At 48.8% G+C, this 22,269-nt stretch overlaps 1 protein-coding gene across 5 annotated transcripts in view; it reads left to right on the forward strand.

Annotated features, from left to right (window-relative positions):
- MYO5B (myosin VB) overlaps positions 1–22,269 on the forward strand; it is a 520,179-nt gene that overhangs the window by 155,211 nt on the left and 342,699 nt on the right. For all 5 annotated transcript variants that reach the window (XM_060236175.1, XM_060236177.1, XM_060236176.1 and 2 more), the window contains exons 3-4: positions 8,692–8,863; positions 10,612–10,756. In XM_060236175.1, the coding sequence (XP_060092158.1) occupies positions 8,692–8,863; positions 10,612–10,756 (317 nt within the window). The remainder of the gene's footprint in view (positions 1–8,691; positions 8,864–10,611; positions 10,757–22,269) is intronic.

Here is a 22,269-nt window from a genome sequence, read left to right on the forward strand (position 1 = left end):
AGGCATGAACGTCAGACGTTTGAGAGCCGCAAGTCATGAAAGTCAGATGTTTAAGAGCCACAAGGCATGAACGTCAGACGTTTGAGAGCCGCAAGGCATGAACGACAGATGTTTGAGAGCCGCAAGGCATGAAAGTCAGATGTTTAAGAGCTGCAAGACATGAACGTCAGATGTTTGAGAGCTGCAAGACATGAACGTCAGATGTTTGAGAGCCACAAGAAGGAAGGAAGGAAGGAAGGAAGGAAGGAAGGAAGGAAGGAAGGAAGGAAGGAAGGAAGGAAGGAAGGAAGGAAGGAAGGAAGGAGAGAAGACTGTAGATTTATACCCTCCCCTTCTCTCTGAATCAGAGACTCAGAGCGGCTTACAATCTCCTATATCTTCTTCCTCCACAACAGACACCTTTTGAGGTGTGTGGGGCTGAGAGGGCTCTCACAGCAGCTGCCTCTTCAAGGACAGCTCTGCGATAGCTATGGCTAATCCAAGGCCATTCCAGCAGCTGTAAGTGGAAGAGTGGGGAATCAAACCTGGTTCTCCCAGATAAGAGTCCTCACACTTAACCACTATACCAAACAGGCAGGCAGGAAGGAAGGAAAAAAGGAAGGAAAACAGATGGGGAGGGAAAGGGAAGGAAGGGTGGAAAGAAAGCAACTTTAACTTTAAATGCGTTCTCCAAGCCACCAGCTGGTTTGGCTTGGATAAGTGCTTTAAAGAGAGAAATGCCTTCTCCAAACTGGCCAACGGGGCAGTTGGGGCTTCAAGAGCCACACAACGTGTGTGAAACAGCCACATGTGGCTCCTGAACCACAGTTTGGCCGCCCCCGGTGTAGCCCGATCTTGGAAACTAAGCAAGGGTCGCTGCTTGGAAGGGAGACCACCAAGGAAGACTCTGGAGAGGAAGGCAATGGCCAACCACCTCTGCTCAGGACAGGATCAGCCTAGAGCATCCCTGGCAAGTGTTTGCCCAGCCGCTGCTTAAAGACAGCCAGTGAAGGGGGAGCTCGCCGCCTCGCCTGGGAGTGGATTCCACTGATGAACAACTGTTACTGTAAAAAAAGGTTTTCTTGATCTTCAGCTGGTGCCTTCCCACCCTTAATTTAGACCCATTATTTGGAGTCCTCTCCTCTGCCGCCAACAGGAACAGCCCACTGCCCTCCTCCAAGAGAGCAATCCTGTCCCCCCTCAACTTCTCCAGTTTGAACATTCCCAAGTCCCTCAGCCTTTCCTCACAGGGCTTGGTTTCCAGGTCCCTGATTCTCCTTGTTGCCCTCCCCTTCACCTGCTTCATGGGAAGGGGAGGGGCACAGTCTGGCCAGCAGAAACCACAGGCCTCTATTCTTCTCTGGCAAGGAGCTATTCCTGTGAATCTGAATCTGAAATCCTTTATTTCAGAGAGCCAGTTTGGTGTAGTGGTTAAGTGTGCGGACTCTTATCTGGGAGAACCGGGTTTGATTCCCCACTCTTCCACTTGCACCTGCTAGCGTGGCCTTGGGTCAGCCATAGCTCTGGCAGAGGTTGTCCTTGAAAGGGCAGCTGCTGTGAGAGCCCTCTCCAGCCCCACCCACCTCACAGGGTGTCTGTTGTGGGGGGAGGAAGGGAAAGGAGATTGTGAGCCGCTCTGACTCTTCGGAGTGGAGGGCGGGATATAAATCCAATATCTTCATCTTCTTCTTCTTCTTTATCAGATTGGCTCTTGGTGTGATCCAGCAAGGAGTTCCCGCCATGTTGTCTCCAAAGCCGCCTCCTGTTTTCCGCAGATGTTGTTCCCCAATGCAATGCAGGGTCCTCTTTTCCAGTAACGATGCTGCATGTTGCTAAGCGGCTCCTTTGGATGATTTGCACCTTACATTTCTCAGATGGGGGGAAAAAACGCAGAGCAAAATACGGGCTTTGGCAGTTCACTTCCTGACCTTTTGCTGAACAAGTTGGTGGCTGTTTTCCCTTGGGTCCTGCTGGGAAGATCTCAGCAGGGGGTACTGATCGCATCTCCTGGGTCTTGCTTTAGCAAAATCGATCAGTGGCTGGAAATGGGAGAGGACAGCTCTGCCATAGCTATGGCTAATCCAAGGCCATTCCAGCAGCTGTAAGTGGAAGAGTGGCTTTCTAGAAATGGATCAGGCCAAGAAAGCTCAGCTGCTACTTGTCCGCAAGGTCAGAAAACCAAGCAGTAGGTTCAGGATGGACAAAAGGAAATACTTCTTTACACATAGGGAGTGATTAAAATGTGGAATTCACCGCCAGAGGATGTAGTGATGGCCACAGGAGCAGAAGTGACTGGTAGAAGAAACTGAAGAGTTTGGTGTAGTGGTTAAGTGTGTGGACTTTTATATGGGAGATCCGGGTTGGTTTCCCCACTCCTCCACTTGCAGCTGCTGGAATGGTCCTGGGTCAGCCACAGCTCTCATAGGAGTTGTCCTTGAGAGGGCAGCTTCTGGGAGAGCTCTCTCAGCCTCACAGGGTGTCTGTTGTGGGGGAGGAAAGTAAAGGAGATTGTGAGCCACTCAGAGACTCTGAGATTCAGAGCAGAGGGTGGGATATAAATCCAATATCTATCCTAATATCTTAAAAGGGGATTGGAAAGATTCATGGAAGATAAGTGGCTACTAGCCATGGTGACTGAGGAGAACCTCCACAGAGGCACTAAACCCCTGAATTCCAGAGCCAGGAGGCAGCATCAGGGTCTCCCTGCCCTGTTGTAGGCAGTCCAGAGGAACTGGTCAGCCACTCTGTGAGACAGGATGCTGGACTGGATGGACCACTGGCCTGATCCAGCAGGGCTCTTCTGAGGTTCTTATGAAGACCTTGGCCTCTCTGCCGTGTTGTTGGCCCTTCTGAGGAACTGGTTGGGCACTGCGTGAGACAGGATGCTGGACTGGATGGACCACTGGCCTCGGCCTCTCTGCCCTGTTGTTGGCTATCCAGAGGAACTGGTTGGCCACTATGCTGGACTGGATGGACCACTGGCCTGATCCAGCAGGGCTCTTCTGATGTTCTTATAAAGGCCTCAGACTCTCTGCCCTGCAAGACTGTCCTCTTTAAACGAGCATACACTGACTGCTGAATTGTTGTTAACTAAAGACCGCCAACACGGACCACAGTACTCTAGGTGAGGTCTAAAATACTGGCTGCTGATTATAAATATTTTTTTTGTGTTGGAGGTGGCATTCTATCCCTTTAAACATAAGCCTCCTTGAAAAGCAGTGTCTTAAATTGAAAGGGCTAAAAATAGGGTTGGAAATATATAAAGCTCCGAAACACAATAGGCAGTATCAGGTTCTTTTTTTTTGCTGTCCCCAAAAATATATATACAGGATTTCCATGTAATTGCTGTGTCCTTTACAGGAGTGGATAACAATGCATCCCTTCTGTAGTGAAAATATATCTTTGCTGTTATTTTTGTCCCTCCCTCCCCGCATTCTTCCTTTAAGAATCTCAGAGCTGCTTAGGTGGGCTTCTCCTTCTTTGACTTTTCTTCCCAACAGCTTTGTTAAGTTGAGAGTGTGAGACTAGCTCCAGATTTACCCAATGATGTTTGTGGCTTAGGACCTCACCAGAAATTTGAGGTTTTTTAAAAAAGAGTTGGGTCCAGACAGGGGTCATTTTGTAGAAAAATAGGTGGCGGAGTTCATTAGCATAACTCGTTAGCATATGCTGCCCCCCCCCAGCCAAAAGCAACCTGATGCAAGAAAGGAGAGCCCCGGGGGAGCGAGGCCTGCTTGGGCTGGCTAGAGATCCAGCCAGCCCAAGCAGGCCTTGCTCATCTGTGGCTCTCCTTGGCCACCTGCCCCCCCCCCCCCCCAGTTAAAAGGCCAGCAAGCCACCTGCCACCCAAAATCACATAAGAAATAGAGAAAGGGTGGCGTGGGCTTCTCCAGGGGTTAATGAGGGCTGCTGGGGGTGTGGCAAAACTCCTGGTGGTTGGCTAGCTGCCCGCTCTCCTAATCCAGGAGTTGTTATGCAGCTGCACCTACTACTGAAAGGACAAGGTAGGTGGGGAGGAAGAGGGGGAACCCTCAGAAAGGGCTCAGGGGACTGCGCTTCTGTGAGCTCCTGCTGAATCTGAGGCCTTGGTCCAGGTTCCCTTGACCCGACTTGGGTTCCCCACAAAGCAGCATGGTATATTAGTTAAAGTGTTGGACTAGGATCGGGGGGAGTCCCTGGTTCGAATCCCCATTTCTACCAGGTGGAAGCTTCTTGGGTGACCTTGGGCCAGTCACATCATTCTCAGCCTAACCTACCTCATAGGTTTTTTGTGAAGAAAAAAGAGAACAGCGTAAGCCACTTTGGCTCCCTGTTGGGGAGAGAGGTGTGATACAGAACAAACAAACAAGCATACAGCAGCTGCGGGGAATGTCTAGTCAAATAAAGTAGAGCCTTTTGGGGTTTGGAATGCCACCGTAGGGGAGGAAGAAGAAGAGGAGATTGGATTTATACCCTGCCTTTCACTACCCAAAGCACCAAGAATACAGAGCATCACTGCCCCACTCAGAGAGTTCCAACAATATGCTGTGGCTAATAGCCACTGATGGACCTCTGCTCCATATGCTTATCCAAACCCCTCTTGAAGCTATCAAAGATTTCAGGTTTTCACGGCTGGTAACATCATTAGGGTCTGTAGAATCTTTCGGGCTCAAGTGCCGTGTTCTACTGGAGAAAGTTTTCCTTCCAGACGTTTCGTTCTCAGCTGCGGAGAACATACTCAGTGGCGTTGCAGCCAGAGCAGGCGCTCAGACCTTCTTGGCTGCTGTGCATTGAGTGGAAGCTGTCTGTGATTGTAGCTGCTGCCACCTCCTGTGGCAGTGAATTCCACATGTTAATCACCCTTTGGGTGAAGAAGGACTTCCTTTTATCCATTCTAACCCGACTGCTCAGCAATTTCATGGAATGTCCACAAGTTCTTGTATTGTGAGAAAGGGGGGAAAGTACTTCTTTCTATGAGTGCCGTGCCTTCATTATATTAAACCATTCCTTTGCCTCGTTATGAACCTTGAGTAGTTCTGTTTGTGCGCTGTTTCACACTGTCAGATTTGGTGTGCCTTTCATTCTTGATGTTGCAATTAACTCCTCTTTCACAGAGGGCAATAATAACCCCAGAGTTGCTACGTCCACTGGAAGAACTGCCGGCGATACGGGCTGACACAGTGTCGGCTCTGTGGCCCGGAACCGTGTGGTCGACTCCCACCCGGATGGCTGAGTTAAATGTTACCCCAGCCGGCACAGTTCTTGGAGGACAATGGCTTTCTTATGTCAGTGTTCAAGAGGACACTTCATTTAAAGACCCCTAGAGGCATGTCTGATCAGTGTGAAGCTGTGTTCCAAGTCAGTCTTTAAAACTTAGGCCCAGCTGAAGTTGTCAGCCAAAGTGCTGCATGAACTAAACATTCAGGCTTCTCTTTTGCTGGAATGTTTTTGTCGTCGCCCTGACCTGGTTGGCCCACGTTAACCCGATCTTGGCAGACCTCCAAAGCTGAGTATTTGGATGGGAGCAGTGCCAGCCCTAGGGCGCATGGTGCCCCAGGCAGACTCCCTGTCTGATGCCCCCCTCTGCCGCTGCCTGCCTCCCTCCCTCCCTCCACTGTGCTCTGTTGCTTGCCACCCCCCAAAGCTCGCTGTGATGAGGTTGGGCCCCCAACTGTGGTTTACTCTTACTCTGCTCTGGTAAGACCTCACCTGGAGTATTGTGTTCAGTTTTGGCCACCACATTTTAAGAAGGATATAGACAAGCTGGAACGGGTCCAGAGGAGGGCGACGAAGATGGTGAGGGGCCTGGAGACCAAGTCCTATGAGGAAAGGTTGAAGGATCTGGGGATGTTTAGCCTGGAGAGGAGGCGGCTGAGAGGTGATAGGATCACTATCTTCAAGTCCGTGAAGGGCTGTCCTATAGAGGATGGTGTCATTGTGCTCATGCCAACATCTTTCCTAGGAAAAGAGGACACAGTTTATATGCACCAGGGTGGAATCCTTGCTTGGGGCTTCATTGTTTGGCTTGGTTGTGGAGGCAATGACGTCAGTTCCACCAAGTAGGCATTGCATCAGCTCCACTGCCGGAGAGGGCTCCAGTTTCCTCCTCGAAATGGAGCCTTTCTCAAGGAGCAGGTTGGTTTCAGCTGTTGGAATGCAAATTTACCAGGCTTCTGGGGTAGAGAATCCATTTAAAATGGTGGAAGTGGAGTTTGCTGGTAAATCCATTTTAGGTCTTGGAATGCAAAGGCGTTGGGGGAGGAAGAGGAGGAGAAGAAGAAGCAGAAGAAGAAGATGATAATGATGATATTGGATTTATATCTCACCCTCCACTCTGAATCTCATAGTCTCAGAGCGGCTCACAATCTCCTTTGCCTCCCCGCCCTACAACAGACACCCTGTGAAGTAGGTGGGGCTGAGGGAGCTCTCACAGAAACTGCCCCCCTTTCAAGGCCAACTCCTGCGAGAGCTGTGGCTGACCCAAGGCCGTTCCAGCAGCTGCAAGTGGAGGAGGGGGGAATCAGACCCGGTTCTCCCAGATAAGAGTCCGTGCACTTAACCACTACACCAAAGAATGCCTTTAAAATAGCGGAAACAAAAAACTTAGAGGAAACACAGCCGGCAAAGCCAAGAATAGAGAGAAGCTCCCTAAAGAACGGGGAAGTCCTTTTAAAAAACCCGAGCAGATTAACTAGGGAAATTTTATGAAGCGTACAGTTGCGCCATTTCCAGCATATGGGTGGGCATATGGTGAAGCTTCCTTGGCACTGTCTTAGCTGAGCTTCCAATTAAACCAGAACAGCGTGAAGTTTCCTCCTTTTATCTGTAAACACCTTTGTCACCTCCCCTAGGGTGGTGCTTCCATCTTTAAAGATCCCCAGCCAGAGAGAGGGAGAGAGAGAGACAGTGAAGAAGCTTTTCTGAGTTCAAACCAGGACCTGCCAGATCGTATTCGTGACCAGCTCATGCTTCTAATTAATTTAGCAACTGCTCCCTCGACGCCTCTCTGACAACTATGATTCTCTGGGGCTAGCGACATACAGGAGATGCTCATCCAATCAGGAGAGCAGGACTACCCTTAATGCTCATTTCAACGGTGTGGAGAGAGCCAGCGTGCTGTAGAGGAGGAGTGTCAGACTCATGAGGGCCGGATCTGACATAAATGAGAAGGATGGGATATAAATCCAATATCATCTTATGTCTTCTTCTTTCTGAGCCCCAAAAGAAGGTGCCCCTATCCTTCATTATTTCCAGTGGAGGGAAGGCGTGTAAAAGGTGTGTGGTCCCTTAAATGTGATGGCCAGAATTCCCTTTGGAGTTCTGTTATCCTCGTCACAGCCTTGCTCCTGGCTCCACCTTCAAAGTCCCCAGGTATTTCTTGAATTGGATCTGGCAACCCTACTCTGAAACTATCTTCGTAAGTGAAGTTCTTTATGCACTGCTCAGGGAATTCAAAGGTCTCCTGGTTCTCAACGTGATGCTTTCATTTAGGAGGCCAACAGCCATTAAATAAGAACCCTCCTGTCTGAATTTCTCTATTTTTTAAAGAAAGCCGTTTAAGCTATATGCAACGGCCTCCGCTCCTGTAGGGAATCATTGAGATTCTCTGCGCAAGTTAAGAGCATACCCTGGGGGGAAATATACCTGCCTTTCCCTGGGAAACTGACTTCATTATAGTAATACATCTGGGAGTGTACCAAGACCGTGCGCAGCTGCCATCTGGACACTTGCCCGATGGAGACTTGGACAGTTTTGCTATAAAACTTCCCTAGCACTGTTTTCTTAGGCAGTTTCTTCGGGTTGTTTTGTTTGCACTGAACTGATTTGGTTTAGAGCTTTCTCCTGATATGCTGTATCTAGATCATGCCTAACTAGGGTTGCCAAGTCTGACTCAAGAAATATCTGGGGACTTTGGGGGTGGAGCCAGGAGCGAGGGTGTGACAAGCATCATTGAACTCCAAAGGGAGTTTTGGCCATCACATTGAAAGGGACCACACACCTTTTAAATGCCTTCCCTCCATTGGAAATAATGAAGGATAGGGGCACCTTCTTTTGGGGTCTCATAGAATTTCCTGGGAATTTAGCGGTTTCCTGCATTGTGCAGGGGGTTGGACTAGATGACCCTGAAGGTAGCTTCCAACTCTATGATTCTATGAATTGGGCCCCCTGGTCCAATCCTCTTGAAACGTAGAAGGTATTCTGGGGAGAGGCATTGGATGCTTTGCTGAAAATGTAGTGCCTCTACCTCAAAAAACAGGGCCCTCCCAGCCCCAGATACCCAGGGATCAATTCTCCATTATACGCTATGGGAATCGGTCTCCATAGGGAATAATGGAGTGCCCAGCAGACATTTTCCTCCCCTCCCCCCGCTTTCTGATGGCCCTGAAATGGGGGGAGGGCCTCCAAACTGGGGGATCCCCTGCCCCCACCTGGGGATTGGCAACTCTGTGCCTAACAGAGAACTTGAGGATTAAGTCATCTTCGTTCGGGAACAATTAAATAACCTGCTGATAATTTGTCTTCTCTCCAAGGCAATGTTTGCAGTTGCTGTTACTTTCATTTGTTCAGTGAATCCAAACCACCCCACCATGTTACTCTTGCCAGTTTTGTGTCCTGAAAACAAGAATTCCGTTGGGTTATAGAAAAAGGAAGCATCCTAAGCATCTCTCCGTCTCTCCTCCTCTCTTTATGGCTTTCCTATAATTAAGTAAATTTTCTTCTGTATCGTTTCAGGTCCTGGAATATCCTATTAACCCTCAAGCCAACGAGCTCCCCTTCTTGCGCAATCCAGATATTTTGGTTGGAGAAAATGACCTGACAGCATTAAGTTATCTCCACGAACCTGCCGTCTTGCATAACTTGAAAGTCCGATTCTTGGAATCAAACCATATCTACACCTACTGTGGTGAGCGCTGCGACTTGTCCTCTCTTGCAGTGGGTGTGTCTTGGGGTTAGGGGGCAGGGTGAAAAAAGAAAAGGTGAGAAAAGGGCAGGGGTCGTTTTGTAGAAAAATAGGTGGTGGAGCTCATTAGCGTAACTCATTAGCGTATGCTGACCCCCCACCAGTCAAAAGCAACCCGATGCAAGAAAGGAGAGCCCTGGGTGAGTGAGGCCTGCTTGGGCTGCAGACCTCACTTGCCTGGGGCTCTCCTGGGTCGCCCCACCCCAGTCAAAAAGCACCTGCCACCCAAAATCACATAATAAGTGGGGAAAGGGTGGTGCAGGCTTCTCCAGGGGTTAATGAGGGCTGTTGGGGGCATGGCAAAGCCCTTGGTGACTGGCTGCCCGCTCTCCTAATCCCAGAATTGTTATGCAGCTGCACCTATTATTCAACGGACAAGGTGGGGGAGGAGGAGGAGGGGGAACCCTCAGAAAAGTTCAGGAGTTGCACTCTTGTGAGCTCCTGCTGAATCTGAGGCCTGGAAAGGGGCCCTGGATCCTGAGTTATACAACCAAAGTTCTGGTGCCTGCTAGGGTCTAATTCATGCATGTGTGAAACTTTTAGTGTATTGATGGACTACATGTAAGTTTGCCTAAGACAGGGAAAGAAAACTCTCTTTGGATTCAAGGATGCCATCTGAGCCAGAAAAGAACTTAGGAGGTATCAGGATTGAACACCTGACATTGACAGCAATTCGTGAAGAAGATCATATTCTTGAGTTGAAGGAGTACAAATTTTGGCACCAGAACATCCACCAGGGGTGGAATTCTAGGGGGGTGGAATTCTAGCAGGAGCTCCTTTGCATATTAAGCCACACACCCCGATGTAGCCAATCCTCCCAGAGCTTACAAGGCTCTTTTTTGGAACCTCTTGGAGGATTGGCTACATCAGGGGTTTGTGGCCTAATATGCAAAGGAGCTCCTGCTAGAATTCCACCCCTGACATCCACTATAGACAGGATCAGCTACATCAAGGAAGCCATGGATCTCATTTTGCAAGACCCAAGCAAGGCTTTTAACAACAGCACATTTTGGAGGACATTAATTCATAGGGTTGCCGTAGATCGGAAGCGACTTGACAGAGGAGCAGGAGAAGGAGAAGAGGAGATTCAGTTTATACCCTGCCCTTCACACAGAGTCTCAGAGCAGCTTAGAATCTCCATTCCCTTCCCCTCTCCACAAAAGACACCCTGCGAGGTACGTGGAGCTGAGAGTGCTCTTGAGATAACAGTGATGAGAGAGTTATGACTGACCGAAGGTTACACCAGCAGCTGCTGGTGGAGGAGGGGGGGGGAATAAAATCCAGTTCTCCCAGGTAAGAGTCTGCATGCTTAACCACTACACCAAAGTGGCTCTGAACTCACTTAATAGCACTTAACACACTCACAAGTCAGGTCATCTCTCAGTTGCTCCAGAACAACACTGTCGCGTAAGACCGGTGGTATTCTGATACTTAAGACTGTTCCAGGCAAGACCATTAGGAGCATTTAATCCCCCCCCCTTAATTAAGAAAACAAAAATACAGGGGAAAAAACAAAAGACTGCTGCAAGTAAACGAAACCAGAGTTTATTTTAGCAACGTTTTCAAACGTTAAAGCTTGCATGTATAAGAAATTATTGATTCGTAGTGTTGTTTTTGAAAATTGCATGCTCTCCACATTTGGCTTTGATGTGGTTATAACTTCTATTTTTCACTACTTTTTTTTTTAAAAGGTATTGTGCTTGTTGCCATTAATCCCTATGAACAATTGCCAATCTATGGACAAGATGTCATTTATGCCTACAGTGGCCAAAACATGGGAGATATGGATCCTCATATCTTCGCTGTGGCAGAAGAAGCCTACAAGCAGATGGCCAGGTAAGCAGAAGACCCACCTCCTGGGTTACACCTGCCCTAAAACAAGGCTGCTTGTGTCCTAGAGACAGGGATTTTATTTTGTAGCAGGAGCTCCTTTGCATATTAGGCTACACACCCCCTGATGTAGCCAATCCTCCAAGAGCTTACAGGGCTTTTAGTACAGGGCATACTGTAAGCTCCAGGAGGACTGGCTACATCAGGGGTGTCTGGCCTAATATGCAAAGGAGCTCCTGCTACAAAAAAAGCCCTGCCTATAGGAATAAACCCAGAGGAGGGCTCTGGAAATGTTCATGATTTCATTCCCTCATGGAAAGAACTAACTGCCTGTTTAGTTGCTTTAAGAGAATTTGTTGCTGAGGAGGGATTTGAAGAGAGAATTTGTTGCTGAGGAAGCTGTTGTTTAAGCCAGAATGTAGGAAGTTAATATGGCACTCAGGTGTAAGAATTACCGTTTTCGCACACAGCTTACCTCGCAGTCACAATCCTGTTCCCTCTGTAGCGTCTGTCAGATTTCCCACCATCTGCGCCGAAGTTACAGGAAGTGCCGCGGCTTTTGCGTAGCAAACGTAAACTGGGATTTAGCGGTTTATGTTTGCTACGCAAAAGCCGCGGCACTTCCTGTAACTCCGGCACAGATGGTGGGAAATCCAACCGGACGCTGCGGAGGGAACAGGATTGTGACTGCGAGGTAAACTGTGTGCGAAAACGGTAAAGGTGTTGTTTTAAGCTGTTTTTTCTTGTTGGAGTTTTTTTTTTTAAGAAATTGATCCCTAAACTTGGAACAAAGGCTTTATTGAGCAAAACATAATGCTGCCAGATATGGAGCCTGGAAGCAGCATCTTGCAAACCTTGTTTTCATTTTCTTTGCTTTCTAGCCCACTTGATGGCAAGAGTGGGAAGGGACTGTGAACATGTACGTGTGGCATTGTGCTGAATTCTGCTATCATTTGCGCATTGAGACTATGTGTCAAGCATGGAAGTTTCAAAAGAACCAAGCGATGACAAAGTCTCAGTTTATTGATAATCCATTGTACTCATAGATGGAACAACTTGAAAGTGATACATTTCAGTGTATGGCATCTGGCTTTAAGGGGTACATCAAAGGGAACAGTAGAGATAACTTGGAATCCTCTCATGAGCGTGTGAATTGCTACAACTATGCATTTGTCTATCTTTTGCGGTTAGAAACATCCTGAGTCCCAGGCTTGAGCTTGGGAACTGTCTCAGGAGGCTTATTTCTCAGTGCCCACCTGTCAGTCTTTGTGACCTAACTTTTCTCATCCTTCCAGCAACGTTAACATGTCAGTTTCTGCATCTCACATGCATGCACACAGCTGGGAAAGGGGGAGTTAAGTTAGGAGCCTTGCAATCTTGAGATTGGGAAATAATTTAGGGTCCAGTATAAAAAAGATAAAGGTAGTCCCCTGTGCAAGCACTAGTCGTTTCCAACTCTGGGGTGACGTTGCTTTCACAACGTTTTCACGACAGTTTTTTTTACGGGGTGGTTTGCCATGGCCTTCCCCAGTCATCTACACTTTCCCCCCAACAAGCTGGGTACTCATTTTACCGACCTCGGAAGGATGGAAGGCTGAGTCAACCTGAGCCAGCTACCTGAACCAGCTTCCGCTGCGATCGAACTCAGGTCGTGAGTAATGTAATAGTTTACACTGATGTAATAATTCTGAATACTTGCAGATGCAATAAACTATATTTTTTCCTTTTTCTTTTAAAGTACAAACAATTATAATCTACTCCTTTTACTTTCTGTACCCTGTCCCTTACTCTTTTCCCCCCAATCCCCCAACTTGCCCTGTATAAAACTAATAAAAATTTCTATACTAAAAAAATGGAACGCTGAACTTGACGGGTGCTAAGGGCATAGCTTGCCTAGCATGCCAAAAATTCTGGGTGGGCCCTGGATAGGTCACCACACCAAGTAAATTTGAACTTGTGGCTCACCATCCCACTGCTCTAGGACTTGGTTCAGGGTCAGGCACCACAGCCGATTGTAGGGTTGCCGATTCAAGAAAAATCTGGGGGTGGAGCCAGGAGACATTGGGGTGGAGCCAGAAGCAAGATTGTGACAAGCATAATTGAACTCCAAAGGGAGTTCTGGCCATTACGTTCAAAGGGACCGCACACCCTTTAAATGCCTTCCCTCCACTGGAAATAATGACGGATAGGGGCACCTTCTTTGGAGGCTCATAGAATTGGACCCCCTGGTCCAATCGTTTTGAAACTTGGAGGGTGTTTTGAAGAGAGGCACTGGATGCTATGCTGCAAATTGGGTGCCTCTTAAAAAATTTGGTGCTTCTTAGAAAAAAACAGCCCCTCCCCAGAGCCCCAATTACCAGCAGATCAATTTTCCATTATACCCTATGGAAATCGGTCTCTATAGTGCCCAGCAGACATTTCCTCCCCCCCGCCCCTCTTTCTAATGACCCTGAAGCAGGGGGAGGGCCTCCAAACTGGGGGATCCCCTGCCCCCACCTGGGGATTGGCAACCCTAGCCGAGTGTGTTTGTCCCAGCTCCCCAAGTGAGCTGAGTGAATCAATGTGATTTAGATCACTGGGTTTTGTTTTTTTTAATCCACATTTCCCATGCACGATTTAGGTTGGTTGCGACAACCGGAAAAGACATATCGATTGGAAACGGAATAAAGTCTTTTGGCAACCTCATAGTGCTCACTGTAATTTTCTTAAATATTTAATGTTTGTCCTTTTTATAGAAAATGTCATAAGATAGGCTGTGTATTTTTAGAGAGCTCAGTGCTCGTGAACCAAAGCAGGGTCACTGAGGGAGGGGCCGTGGCTCAGGGGCAGAGTAGCTGCTTGGCATGCGGAAGGTCCCAAATTCAACCCCGCAGCATCTCCGATTGAAAGGATCCGCCAGGAGGTGATGTGGAATAGCTGCCAGTCGGAGGAGTCAGCACTGAGCTTGTTGGACCAAAGGTCTGATTCAGTTTGGTGTAGTGGTTAAGTGGGAGGACTCTTATCTGGGAGAACCGGGTTTGATTCCCCACTCCTCCACTTGCAGCTCCTGGAATGGCCTTGGGTCAGCCATAGCTCTCGTAGAGGTTGGCCTTGAAAGGGCAGCATGGTGCAGTGGTGAAGTGGGCAGACTCTTACCTGGGAGAACCGGGTTTGATTCCCCACTCCTCCACTTGTACCTGCTGGAATGGCCTTGGGTCAGCCATAGCTCTCGTAGAGGTTGGCCTTGAAAGGGCAGCATGGTGCAGTGGTGAAGTGGGCAGACTCTTATCTTTGAGAACCGGGTTTGATTCCCCACTCCTCTACTTGCACCTTCTGGAATGGCCTTGGGTCAGCCATAGCTCTCGTAGAGGTTGGCCTTGAAAGGGCAGCATGGTGCAGTGGTGAAGTGGGCAGACTCTTATCTTTGAGAACCAGGTTTGATTCCCCACTCCTCCACTTGCACCTTCTGGAATGGCCTTGGGTCAGCCATAGCTCTCGTAGAGGTTGGCCTTGAAAGGGCAGCATGGTGCAGTGGTTAAGTGGGAAGACTCTTATCTGGGAGAACCGGGTTTGATTCCCCACTCCTCCACTTGCAGCTGCCGGAATGGCCTTGGGTCATCCATAGCTCTCGCAGGACTTGTCCTTTAAATGGCAGCTCCTGGAGAGCTCTCTCAGCCCCACCCACTACCTCCCAAAGTTCCGTTGTGGGGGAGGAGGGTAAAGGAGATTGTGACCACTCTGAGATTCAGAGTATAGGGCCAGGATATAAATCCGATATCATCATCAGCGAAGGCAGCTTCATGTGTGTTGAGTTTTACAGCTTGCAGCCCTGCTAGGGTTTTTGTGGAGAGTGCTTCTGCCTGCTTCTGTGAAGGGAAGCATATAAATCCAGTCTCATCTTCCTCCTCCATTATGAAACTGTTCAACCCTTCTCTGCTGGACCCCACAGAAAAGTAAAGAATCTCAACCAGAAACAAAGGTTACTGTGCAACTTTGGGCTCCCCATCCCCAGGTGGAGGCAGGGGATCCCCCAGTTTGGAGGCCCTCCCCCCACTTCAGGGTCATCAGAAAAGGTGTGTGTGGGTTAAATGTCTCCTGGGAACTCTATTATACCCTATGGAGGCCACTTCCCATAGCTTATAATGGGTATCTGGGGCTCTGGGGGGGCTTTTCTTTGAGGCAGAGGCAACAAATTTTCAGCACAGCATTTGGTGCCTCTCCTCAAAACGCCCCCGCCAAATCTAAAAAAAGATTGAACCAGGGGGTCCAGTTCTGTGAGCCCCAAAAGTAGGTGCCCCTTTCCTTCATCATTTCCATATGGAGGGAAAGCATTTAAAGGGTGTGTGGTCCCTTTAAATGTGATGGCCGGAACTCCCTTTAAAGTTCAATCTTGCTTGCCACACCCTTGCTCCTGGCAAGGACCCCCAAAATCCCCAGATATTTCTTGAGTCGGACCTGGCAACCCTAGTGCAACTTCATCTTCTCCACTAGCTTTCTGCTTGCCGCATGCCGTATGCTTCACCGAAAAAGTCTTCCACAGTGTATCTGTGCAGCCTTACATACACCATATGTACGTCAGCTAGGCTTCCCAATCCCCAGGTCCCAGCGGGGGATCCCCCGGTTTTACAGGCTTCCCCCCACCCCCAGCCAGCTGTCCGGCGGGGTAAACCCCGCCCCCGCAGCCTCCATGCAGCTCTAGATCTTGGGCAGGCTTAGAAACCTGCAAATAGGTCCATTTCAAAATGTGTGTGTGTGCCTTTAAAGTTGAGCAGGAAGTACTTCATGGGAAGGGTCAGCAACACAGTCCCTCGGTTTGTTTTGCTTTCATTTCAGAGCAACTAAGTGTGTGTGTGTGTGAGAGAGAGAGAGGGGGGGGGGAGAGAGAGCAGTAGCCCCTGTTCTTTTCAGACATCCTTGTGGAGGAACCAGACCCAGTAAGTGTGTGTGCGTGTGTGAGAAAGAGGGTTGCCAATCCCCAAGTTTGGAGCCCCCCCCCATAGGGTAATCAGAAAGCAACGGGGGGGGGGGGCAATGTCTACTGGGCAATTATTCCCTATGGAGAATGATGCCCATAGGGAATAATGAGGAATTGATCCGTGGATATTGTGGGCTTTAGGGGGGGGGGCTGTTTTTGAGGTAGAGGCACCAAATTTTCCGCATAGCATCCATTGCTTCTCCTCAAAACACTCCCCAAATTTAAAAAAAAAGATTGGACCAGGGGGTCCAATTCTATGAGCCCCAAAAGAAGGTACCCATCCTTCATTATTTCTAATGGAGGAAAGGTATTTAAAAGGTGCGCGGTCCCTTTAAATGTGATGGCCAGAACTCCCTCTGGAGTTCAGTCTTGCTGGCCACACCCTTGCTCCTGGCTCCACCCCCAAAGTCCCCAGGTATTTCTTGAATTGGACTTGGCAACCCTAAGGCCAGCCCAATCTCATCAGGTCTTGGAAACTAAGCAGGGTGGGCCCTGGTTAGTAACTAGGATGGGAGACCACCAAGGAAGTCCGAGGTTGCTACGCAGAATCACAGCAGCCGCCTATTGGTGGAACCAGCTGCCGGAGGACGTAAGGGCCTTGCGGAACCTTGTGTAGTTCCGCAAGGCCTGTAAAACCACACTCTTCCAGTTGGCCTTTAGCTGGTTTAGAGTTACCGTTATGGTAGGAGAAAACGTAAGAACACTGAAGCCATCGGAAGTGAAACAACTGCATATAATGTTCGCACCAGATTGTTTAAATTATTGAATTTTAAATTGATGTGTCAACGCTATGCAATTTTAATTGATGGTTGTGGTTTTATTGCTGTGAGCCGCCCTGAGCCTGCTTCGGAGGGGAAGGCGGGATATAAATCAAATAAAGTCAAGGCAATGGCAAACCACCTCTTTGTCTCTCCTCCTGGAAGACCCTATGGGGTTGCCATAAGTCACCTGTGACTTGATGGCACTTCACACACACACACACACACAAAACTATTTTCATGTGTCTCTCCCAGTTGTAGAACTTGTGTTTTGGGACTGCACAGTTTGAAATCTTTTAGTATTGAACTGCAGAATCCTCTTGCTGTCTTTGAAAAGGTTAGACTGTCTTTCGGCGCTCAGAGAATGTTCCTTTGTCCTTTTAAAAACGTCCTCGCGTGGAGGCAGGGGATGCTGGCGCATCAGCAGATTCCAGGAACTTGCACCGGACTTTTTAAAAATAGGAACGCTAATTTATTTTTATTTTTTTGTTTCATTTCATTTGAAAGCGAAAGCGTTTTTCTGCGCCTCCTTATTGATCCCTTTCGTACTTTGCACCGCCGCTAACTCCCGTTGCAACTTTATCATTTTGACAAGAGGCCGAAGCTGATTTCAGCGCCACTGCGCCCAGGTGCCTCTCCCAGGGCTTAATTGGGGGGTTGAATCCACCCACTCCTGCCCCCAAGTTGGCCCTGGCGGCTGTCAGAAAGGTGCTGATGAGCCAGGCTTGGCAGAGACTTCTGAGAGATGGGAGATCTCCGCAACCATTTCATCTTCCGAGCGAGGTTAAGGAAGCCGAACCTGCGGAGCTGGCACCTTCGGGCCCTGGTGGGACCCGTTAATGCCGCAATAAGCACAGTATCCTTATGAAGTCAGACCTCAATGCACAAAAGTCAGTGCGGTGGGGCGCGAGTACCGAGCTTAGTTTTGCAAGGCACTGAATTGCTTTTGTGTTCTGTTAAAAACGAGGCACGTCGGTTTTCAGAAGAAAATGAGCTTGTGTTCTATAGAATACAGCGGGGGTGTCCAACATGCAGTCCGAGGGCTGAATCAGACCTCCAGAGAGCCAGTTTGGTGTGGTAGTTAGGTGCACGGACTCTTATCTGGGAGAGCCGGGTTTGATTCCCCCCCCCTCCTCCACTTGCAGCTGCTGGAATGGCCTTGGGTCAGCCATAGCTCTGGCAGAAGTTGTCCTTGAAAGGGCAGCTGCTGTGAGAGCCCTCTCAGCCCCACCCACCTCACAGGGTGTCTGTTGTGGGGGAAGAAGATAAAGGAGACTGTGAGCTGCTCTGAGACTCTGAGTGGAATACGGAATATAAATCCAATGTTGTCGTCTTCTTCTTCTCAGGTCCCTGAGCAACTGGCTGTCATTTGTTTCCTTCTCCGTCTCTCTTGCTTCCTTCTGCATTACAGCTTGTTTTGCCAGGCTTGCTCAATCAAACAGGAGCAAAACCTCTATTTTCTCCATTTGCTGAGGCTCCTCTGCATCTCCAAAAAAGGGGTCCAGGCAAAATGGTGTGAAAAACCTCAGCTTGAGACTCTGGAGAGCCGCTGCCAGTCTGAGAAGACAATACTGACTTTGATGGACCAAGGGTCTGATTCAGTAGAAGGCAGCTTCATATATATGTTCTCTGTTGGGGATGAAGGGAGGAGGAATAGCTTGCTTTGCCAGGCTGTCTCAATCTCACAGCAGAGCTACTGAGCCAAGCCTCCTTCTATTGGCTGAGGCTCTTCCCCCTCCTGGTCCCCTGGGGAAGGAAGGAATGAACCAGAGCCTCCTTTGCCTAGTTCCTTGGATCACATGGGAGAGATACAAAGAAAGCACCTTTAAGAGCAACAAGTGCTAATGTTTTAAGTATGTTTTATTTTGAGCTTTTAAAAAATCTTTGTGTTCGTGCCCTTTGTAAAGGTTATATCTCTGCTACCTGGCATTACATTTTATGACACACATGGCCCAGCCTGACAAGGTCTCATTTATGTTAGATCCGGCCCTCATAACAAATGAATTTGACACCCCTCGATAACAGCAAAGCTTTCTACTGAGCAGATCATGAAAAGCTGTGGCTGGTTTTAAAATAAATGGGTGTGCCACCCCATCTAATTGTTTTCATGCGCAACCTGTATCCTAGACAAGAGACTGCTGTGAGAACAGAATATGGAGAAGCAGAGCAGTTGCCAATTGGCAAAGGTGCCAGTTGGCAAGGATGTATTTTATTTCCTGGTCTCTTATTTGCAGAACATATCATAGAAGAGGAGGAGAGTTGGATTTGTACCCTGCCCTTCCCTTGGAGTCTCAGAGCGGTTTGCAATCTCCTTCCCTTTCTCTCCCAACAACAGGCACCCTGTGAGGGAATTATGTGTTTCTACTAAAATAGTTGATTTTACTTGTTGGATAAACTATTCATAAAATCTGAAAATTCTTGATGAATTTATACTTTCACCTTCCCCTCTTCGGTCCCCCTCTTTTTCTTTTGAATATATATATTTAAAAAAAACCACAGCAGACACCTTGTGAGGTAGGTGGGGCTGAGAGAGCTCTTGAGAGAACATTGCGGAGAGAACTGTGGCTTGCCCAAGGATATGTTGTTATGCAAATGATTGGGAATCACCCTGTCCAATCAGAGCTTTTTAATTCCCAAGAATACCATTAAGCTAAGGATCAGCTTCTTGCTTTCCTGGTAGGCCACTTGGAGGGAATGAAGGGTCAAATACCCCAGAGTAATTGGCAAAGCTCCTTTCCCCAGCTTTCCAGTTGCACATTTCTGTTGCAGGAGAGATTTTGTGTGTTGTGGTTCATGACATGCAGTGGAGCTTTCTTTTTTTCCTCTGTGTAATGTTTAAGGTTTAGTTTTCTAAATAAAATAAGGGAAATAGTACATCTTTCCTGCATACAATTGCCTTATGGTCAAATTAAGAATGTAAGAAGAACCTTACTGGATCAGACCAATGGTCCATCTCATCCAGCATCCTGTCTCACACAGTGGCCAGCCAGTTCCTCTGGACAGCCAACAACTGGGCATCGAGGTCAAGGCCTCCATAAGAACATCAGAAGAGCCCTGCTGGATCAGACCAGTGGTCCATCTAGTCCAGCATCCCATCTCACACAGTGGCCGACCAGTTTCTCTGAAAGGCCAACAACAGGGCATAGAGGCCGAGGCCTTCATAAGAACATCAGAAGAGCCCTGCTGGATCAGACAGTGGTCCATCTCGTCCAGCATCCTGTCTCACACAGTGGCCAACCAGTTCCTCTGAACAGACAAGAACAGGGCATAGAGGCTGATGCTTCCATGAGAACATAAGAAGAGCCCTGCTGGATCAGACCAGTGGTCCATCTCATCCAGCATCCTGTCTCACACAGTGGCCAACCAGTTCCTCTGGACAGGCAAGAACGGGGCATAGAGGATGAGGCTTCCATGAGAACATAAGAAGAGCCCTGCTGGATCAGACCAGTGGTCCATCTCGTCCAGCATCCTGTCTCACACAGTGGCCAACCAGTTCCTCTGGAGGGCCAACAACAGGGCAGAGAGGCCGAGGCCTTCATAAGAACATCAGAAGAGTCCTGCTGGATCAGACAGTGGTCCATCTCGTCCAGCATCCTGTCTCACACAGTGGCCAACCAGTTCCTCTGAACAGACAAGAACAGGGCATAGAGGCTGATGCTTCCATGAGAACATAAGAAGAGCCCTGCTGGATCAGACCAGTGGTCCATCTCATCCAGCATCCTGTCTCACACAGTGGCCAACCAGTTCCTCTGGACAGGCAAGAACGGTGCATAGAGGATGAGGCTTCCATGAGAACATAAGAAGAGCCCTGCTGGATCAGACCAGTGGTCCATCTCGTCCAGCATCCTGTCTCACACAGTGGCCAACCAGTTCCTCTGGAGGGCCAACAACAGGGCAGAGAGGCCGAGGCCTTCATAAGAACATCAGAAGAGTCCTGCTGGATCAGACCAGTGGTCCATCTCGTCCAGCATCCTGTCTCACACAGTGGCCAACCAGTTCCTCTGGAGGGCCAACAAGAGGGCACAGAGGCCGAAGCCTTCCCTTGATGTTGCCTGTTGGCACTGGGATTCAGAAGCTGAGTCCCTCTGAACATGGAAGTTTCCTTTAGTCACTGTGGATAGTAGCCATCGATAGAGCTCTCCTTACAGGAAAGTCCAGCAGAAAATTCAAGATGCTTTTTCTCAGAGGGCTTGAAAGGAAAGCCATGATTGATGTTCTGTCAGGGGTTTTGTGAGCTGTTTCCTGGAGTGTGGTGCTGAAGGAATATGAGTGGCTCTGAGCTCCTCACGGCCTAGCCTGAGGGACTCTACCATTGCTTGTTAAGTGGTAATGTCCATCCTGGATGTTTTGCAGTGCTCTGTTCTCTAGGCAAGAAATCTCTTACTTATCAGGATATGATGGAGCAGCGGTGTCAAGCATAAGGCCCAAGGGATAGAACCAGCCTGTCCAGGGTTCTAATCTAGCCTACAAGCAACTTGGATGATGGAAGGAACAGGAGGCTTCTGGGGGAGGGGGTAGAGTGGGAAGAACCACTTTGTGGCATCAGCACAGTGGAACAACCTCATCTGCTGCAAACAGGCAACACAACACAATATATTCACTTGGGCTGAGTTAATCATGCCCCCTTAGGTGGCTGTGCTTGCCGTAGGTTGGTGACAATCCTCCCTATTGGTCTCTCCAGGATTTCTGAGGAGAAATGCCTCAAGTACTGATTGGCTGGTTCTAAGAGAATGGCCAATCAAAATGTAGACATCAGGATCCTGGAGAGTAATGGAAGCATGCTTCAAGTTCAAGTTGGGAAGGGATGGTGGCTCAGTGGTAGAGCATCTGCTTGGTAAGCAGAAGGTCCCAGGTTCAATCCCCAGCATCTCCAACTAAAAAGGATCCAGGCAAGTAGGTGTGAAAAACCTCAGCTTGAGACCCTGGGAAGCCGCTGCCAGTCTGCGTAGACAATACTGACTGATGGACCCAGGGTCTGATTCAGTATAAGGCAGCTTCATGTGTTCATATACGTTCAGGCCTACTAACAGTGAACACTTCAAATACATAACATCAGAGTTCATTCAATGAAATTGCTGAGCAGTTGGGTTAGAACAGATGAAAGGAAGTACTTCTTCACCCAAAGGGTGGTTAACACGTGGAATTCACTTCCACAGGTGGTGGTGGTGGCTACAGGCATAGCCGGCTTCAAGAGGGGATTGGATAAGCATATGGAGCAGAGGCCCATCAGTGGCTATTAGCCACAGCATATTGTTGGAACTCTCTGAGGCACTTGATGCTCTGTATTCTTTTGGGGGGGGGGCACAGTGGGAGGCCCTGGCCCCACTGGTGGACCTCCTGAGGGCACCTGGTTTTTTTGGCCACTGTGTGACAGAGTGTTGGACAGGATGGGTCATTGGCCTGATCCAACATGGCTTCTCTTATGTTCTTAGGGTTCCATGGCAAGGTCACATGCCTCTCTGCTTGACCTGCAGCTCCAGGGATGCTGTCCCAGATGGCTACGGGGTTAGTATTTGCGGGGGGGGGGTGGGGGGGTGGGGCAGGTAATCCTTTGCTGGGGCCTGCTGTCAGCCAGTGCTGCTGCTGTATTCACACACACACTATTGTCGTGGCTGTGCTTACAATGGAACAGAGCTTGAATGCCGAATGCAGCTTTGCCTGATAGTGTGCCCGATGGCATGGAGTTGAGTTTCGTGGAAGTATTTGCACAGAAAAGTGTTTTGTGTTTTAACGGCGAATGTAGGGTTGCCAATCCCCAGGTGGGAGCAGGGCATCCCCCAGTTTGGAGGCCCTCCCCCCGCTTCAGG

Source organism: Heteronotia binoei, chromosome 4, assembly GCF_032191835.1.
Source record: "Heteronotia binoei isolate CCM8104 ecotype False Entrance Well chromosome 4, APGP_CSIRO_Hbin_v1, whole genome shotgun sequence".
Lineage (NCBI taxonomy): Eukaryota > Metazoa > Chordata > Lepidosauria > Squamata > Gekkonidae > Heteronotia > Heteronotia binoei.